We start from the raw sequence: 6000 nt of genomic DNA on the forward strand, positions 1-6000 counted from the left end.
CTTAAAATAGATGTCAGCAGGTTCGAATATAATGCATTCAAAGCTGCTGAGGGGTGGAAACTGGCAGTACTGTCCACTATCTCTCAATCCTCCTCAGATACAGGAGTGCTGCCTGAGGATTATAGCATTGCAAATGTTACACCCTTACTCAAAATTCATTGCAAGGATAAACCAAGCGAACACCAGCCAGTGTGGTGATGGTGATGAAACTGCAAGAAATGATAATACCAGACAAAACTATGAACCACTTGGCCCATAAAGGACAAACAAAGAAAATCCAGCATGTTTAAAGACACATTGTGCTTAACTAACCCAAGTCTGCCCCAACCCCCCCACCTCCCTCCCAAGGTAGAGAAGGGTTGATGAAGACATTGCAGCTGATATTGTGTGCACACTTTCAGGAGTATTTGATAAAAAGTCCTGCCAATAAAATTGAACCCCATGGAAGTAAAGGTGCGGGAGCAACATGGATAAGCAATTCACTTGAGGACAGGAAACAAAGAATGGTCGTTTTTTGTTTTTGGCAGAGCCAGACAAATGTACAGTCTGCCTCAGGAGCGTTCATACTGGGGACAATCTAATTTTAGTGCTTTGCATGGGCAGACAAGGTGCAATTTCAAAATTTGCAGATGACAACTCTCAACAATGTGGTACATTGGATGATGATGACATCTGAAGAGGACCAGTCACCTGGGGGAAATGGTGGACACATGGCAGATTCAATTTAACACCATGAAGTGAGTAGTGATCCTTTTGCAGACAAGCAATGGGGAAGAAATAAAAGGATACAATAATAAGAGACTTGTGGGCATATGTGGACAAACATTTGAATTGCACAGAAGGCTCCTGGGGTTTTATTTATAAAGGCAAGAAAGTTACATAGAATTTCTAGAAAAGTACACTGGTTCAGCTGCAACAGGGGTAGTGTGCACAAATCTGTGGAACCACTCGAGTATAGATGTGAACAGACTAGAAAGGAAAGATTTACTGGTTATAGTTCAGGGATGAGGGATCAGTTAGATGGTAGGACTCGAGCAGCCAAGGTTATTCTCATTAGAGGAGTTGAGGGACGAGTTGATAGATGTATTCAAAAATCAGTTAGGATCGAGACAAAGTAAAAAGTGAAACTGCTTCCCATTGAGAAAGGGCAAAAGAATCCAAGAACAAACAAGGAAAATCTGCATGCAGCAAATAGTTATGATCTAGAATTCACTGACTGAAAGGGCAGTGGAACCAGATTCAATTAAAGACCATTAGAGAAGTACAAAGGAAAAAAAAAGACCCAACCCTATTTCCTTTGTGACCACTCCTGAAAAAAAACCTTCCTAATTTGCTTTCAATAACATACATTCATTCTGAAGATACCAACTTGCTTAATCATGCCCTCACATTTTAATTATCTCATTAGAATTATTACTTTTTTCCACCCTGGCTGTTCCTCTGGCACAGACCATCACTTTTCTCATCTCTAATGCAGGTAGTCTTCCCTTCCACCACTTCCAAAGCAAATACCAGGACCTTCTGGATCTCTGTCACTGAGATGGAAAGCACTTATCAACACCCATTTCACTCTTCTTTCCCTTAGTCCACTCGGCCAAACTTTCTCCAAGATTCCCTCCCAGCCTAGTCCCAAATTCAGGCCTTTTTATTCTCACTTATTTTGCTCTTTCTGCTCTGTTCATTTTGCCCAAAAGCCTCAACAACTGCAGCAGTCACTCAATTGTTTATCACCAGACTTCCTTTCCTTGTTCCCATGTTAACAATTAGTTAATAGTTCCTTTTCTGAGTTACTGTACCCAAGTAGCCTGCACTTATCACCTTCTCAGACCTGTCCTTCTGTTCTGAAACAATCACCTCATTGCTGTTCTTCCTTCCCTTGTCTGAAATCCCTTTCCAAATCAGTGTCCATCTTTCCTTATGGAATGTTGTCCATCCTTACCACAGTGCTAAAACTCAAATGCTCAAGCAGCATGACTATAGCCATGGTACACTATCCCCTAGTTACCTTCAAACTGTCAGCAGTCTTTGACAGGGTTGTCAATTATCATTCTCCATGACCACTCCACCAGCAGCCAGCTGGATGGATCAACATTCAAGTGGTTCCATTCTTATCTATGCAACTAGAACTAGATAATGGCTTCTCTTCATGCTCCCTTGTTAACCTCTGCTGCCCCTGAAGGACCTAGCTTTGTCAATCAATATATCATTTTGTCCTGAGAAATATCATCAGGAAACTATCAATTTCAACATGCTCGTTAATAACATCTCCCTCACATCTCAACGCCTCCAGTTTTCAAATTGTTAGATTTCTTCCCCAACAGTGCACTGGTTAAGCAGAAATTCCCTCTAACAAATGAAAAGCAGAATCTTTAGTCCCTATAACAAATTCCATTCCCTAGCCACCAGTTTACTATTTCTGGTGGCTTTCTGAAGCTGAACCTGACTGTTCACAATCCTGCTCATATTAAAACTCAATCTCATTTGGAGCAAAATATCAGAAGACTGCAATCGCCAACACTGCCTATTTTCACAACACTCTCTCTTCCTCTACTCACTTATTGTTGATACCCTCATCCACAATCTTCCTACTTATAATTTTGACTCTTCCAACACACACCTGACGGGCTCCCCTTGTTCTAACCATACAAACTATCCAAAAGATTGCTGCCTGTGATTAATTCAGGTACCAGTCATAATCCTGTTCCTCAATTTAGTCACACTCATCTTCACTTACAAATGCCCACGCGGCCTCACTTTTCCTTCTCTCATTTCCTTCTGACTTACAACTTCCAAAATATCTTCCTTCATTCATTTCTAGCCTCTTAACACTTCAAGCCAATTACATAATAATTAAAAAAATCACACCATTGACGACCGTGCTTTCAGTTGCCAGGGTTCTATAGCTTCGAATTCCCTCTCAATCCTTCAACGCATTCCTTAAAACCTCACTGTGACCGAGCTTCTGGACATCTGCCCTAATATCTCCGGGTCATTAGAACTAAATTACATATCACCACTGTTAAGAGGCCTCTGGTCACATACGACCCACAGATGTGAAGCAGTCTTCCCAGGAAATGCGTTGCCCCAGCGTCGTCAGTGGAAAGAGTGACAGGATCACATTCTTTGGTCACGGAGTTTTAAGGAATAACGTCGTCCTACTGAAGGCCGGACAGGGTCTACTATTCCTATGGCAGATCCGACGAGAGCCAGTTGGGAACAATTGTTCTCGTATCCGTATCATTGGGAAGAGCAAAAGAGACAAGAACCCCTCCCTGTAGCTGTCTTGCTGAGGGATGGGGCCAGCAGGGCACAGCTCGGCGTGCATTCCTTTGCCTTACCTCCTTTGCAGGGCATCCTGTGCTGGCTGTGCTGCGCTCGGTAGCCCTCGATCACTTCCCACTCGCCGTTGTCCCTCTTGATGGGAAAGGAGATGGACAGGACGTGGTTGCAGGGCTTGATGATCTTCAGGATGCCCCGCACCCGCTTGTGCTTCTGCTCGTCCGACTCGCGGGTCCGCAGGTCCTCCACCAGCTTGTCCTCCACGATCTTCGCCCCGCGGTCGAAGAAGCCCTCCACCATGTTGAAGAAGTTAGGGTCGTCCTGCTGGGCAGGCTCGCTGGAGTAACGCCGGCACTGGAGCAGGGCAGCCGGGCCGCCCAGGCGCTGCACGCCGCCCTCGGCAGCCGCGACCCCCCGAGCCAGTAGCTCTCCTAGGTACCGGTACATGGCGAGAGAGGGTGCGGGGAAGTGTCACCGTGCTCCGAGGGACTGGCAGCGCTGCGTCTCACGGCACCGAGCGCCTGACCGCCGCTTCACTCAGCGCCCTGGAGCTGCCCCCAACGACAAACACGCCGCAACCCGCATGCGCCCCGCCTCAGCAGCCGGTCGCCGCGCTTGCGTCCTGGAGTGGGTGGAGCTAGCGGGAGGGGGGGGGGCGGAGCGATTCGCACGTGGCGGGGTGGGGAGAGAACGAGCATCTGACGTCATGACGGCAGCATCGGGAGAAGGCGGAGCCGGCGCGGAGGACGAGCGTGAGAACTGGGCGTGGCCTCACACACCTGACAATCAAGCCAGCCAGCCAATAGAGGTTATTCGTCCGCCGAGCCGGACCCGAGGTACTTCGGGAATCTTCGGCAATTTTCGTCGTTTGCCGTTTGATTGCCCCACCGTTCGGGGATGTTCGTTCATTTTCGCCCTCCCGGTGTTGCTGCAGGTAGGGAGACGGCAGGATTTCTTTATTGTTGTCTCGCTGTATGTTTTTGGTGACTATTTAGTAAAGTCGTTGCTGAAGCTGCAAAAATAGTAAGTTTCGCGTGTCTTAAGTAATCTTTGATTGACCCGGATGTGATAGGCTTCATGCCCGCCATTAACTATAGGATGACTTCACATGTAGAGTGTCAACAGTGTGGTCAATCCAGGGTCTGAGGATCCTCCTGCAGTTGTCTTCCTGCTCTCCCCGTGCATTTTCTTCAAAATAAAATACTTAATCATTACATTTTGCATGAATTCATCAGTAATGGCAGAAATCTGACCATGTGGCTCCTTGCTTCATTCACCCTGTGCTGCTCCAGTTGGTTTGAAACTTAGTGAAAGATGGTCATTTCCAGCTAGTAGTGTTGGCCGGTTGTTCAGGTGTAACAATTTACAATAACTTCACAAAGTCAAAGATTGCACCATGGAAGGTGGCTGTTACCTACACACTTGGTCCCCTATCCCCATCCCCCCCCCTCACTGTTCCCATCTTCCTTATCTGGTTCAACTCTTCACCTTCCTTTCTTATCAGATTCCATTATCTGCAGTACTTTGTTTCCTCCACCAATAATCTTCTAGCCTCTGTTGCTATCGACCCTCTTCTCCCCTACCTGGCTCCAACTGCCCATCAACCTCTCCGCAACTGGATCCACCGGTTGTTTGCCAAATCCCGTGCGACCCCTCTCAGCTCTTTATACTGGCTATCTCCCCTTTTCGCTCTCAGTCCGGATGCAGGGTCTCAACCCAAAACATTGACTTATCCCTTTGCTTCCATGATTGCTGCTTGATCTGCTGAGTTCCTCCAGCAGTTTGTTTTTTGCTCTGGATCCCAGCATCTGCAGTCTCTTGTGTCTCCAATCCCATTCCAACACATTTCCCTGCAACATTCTCATAGGCCCAACAACTCCACCCTGATTCCTCTACCACCCACCTGCACGAGGGGTAGTTTACAGTTTCCAATTAGTTTACAGCATCCACCTGCACTAGAGGTAATTTACAGGAGTTTACCAACCTACAGATCTTTGGGATATGGAAGGAAACTGGAACATCCAGTGGAAATTTGCACGGTCACTGGGAGAAAATGCTAATTACACACACACATCACCTGAGGTCAGGATCAAACCTGGGTTGGTAGAGTTGTATTTGTATGCACAGATTTGTCCTCTGTGTCTTTATAAATAAAGCCTAGGATCCTGTATCCTTAATCACTTTCTCAACCTACTTTTCCACTTCCGACAACATGTGTGTATATATATATCCCTAATTTGAACAGAAACCTTATAAGTGTGTAAGGAAGAATAGGAAAGCAAAGAGAGGGTGTGGAAAAAAATATCAGCAAGTAAAACTGAGGAAAATCCAAAGATGGTCTATGTACCCGAAGCACAAGAGAAGATGAGAATGTAGGGTGAGTAGGTTGCAGAGGAAGTTAGAGAGGGAATAGGTTTCCTTTGTTAGCCGACAAAGACACAATGGGCGAAATGGCTTTGTTCAATGCTGAAAGAAAATATAATATGGTAAATATAACTAAGGAAAGAGTACAGCCTGTTCTATTTCTTAAGCAGAATCGAGGATGAATTGCTTCCACTGCAGTTCTCTGGGTTCTGCAGTGACTGAAGAAGTCAATGTGAAACCTGCAGACTCCTTAAAATAGTAAAAGTTTATGGGATTCAAGTGAGAGTGACTATATTTTAACTCTGTATCGTTAAGTGAAGGGTAGTGACAGGTATAGGAAGTGCCTTCAGGAAGATG

General features: G+C 45.9%; 1 protein-coding gene across 1 annotated transcript in view; it reads right to left on the reverse strand.

The window, feature by feature from the left end:
* The window catches only part of LOC127584606 (glutamate dehydrogenase, mitochondrial), a 76709-nt gene extending 72817 nt beyond the window's left edge, over positions 1 to 3892 (reverse strand). Inside the window, exon 1 of the mRNA XM_052041390.1 lies at positions 3339 to 3892. Within this exon, the coding sequence (XP_051897350.1) occupies positions 3339 to 3726 (388 nt within the window). The 5' untranslated portion in view covers positions 3727 to 3892. The remainder of the gene's footprint in view (positions 1 to 3338) is intronic.
* Between the last annotated feature and the right edge of the window lie 2108 nt (positions 3893 to 6000).

Source organism: Pristis pectinata, chromosome 30, assembly GCF_009764475.1.
Source record: "Pristis pectinata isolate sPriPec2 chromosome 30, sPriPec2.1.pri, whole genome shotgun sequence".
Lineage (NCBI taxonomy): Eukaryota > Metazoa > Chordata > Chondrichthyes > Rhinopristiformes > Pristidae > Pristis > Pristis pectinata.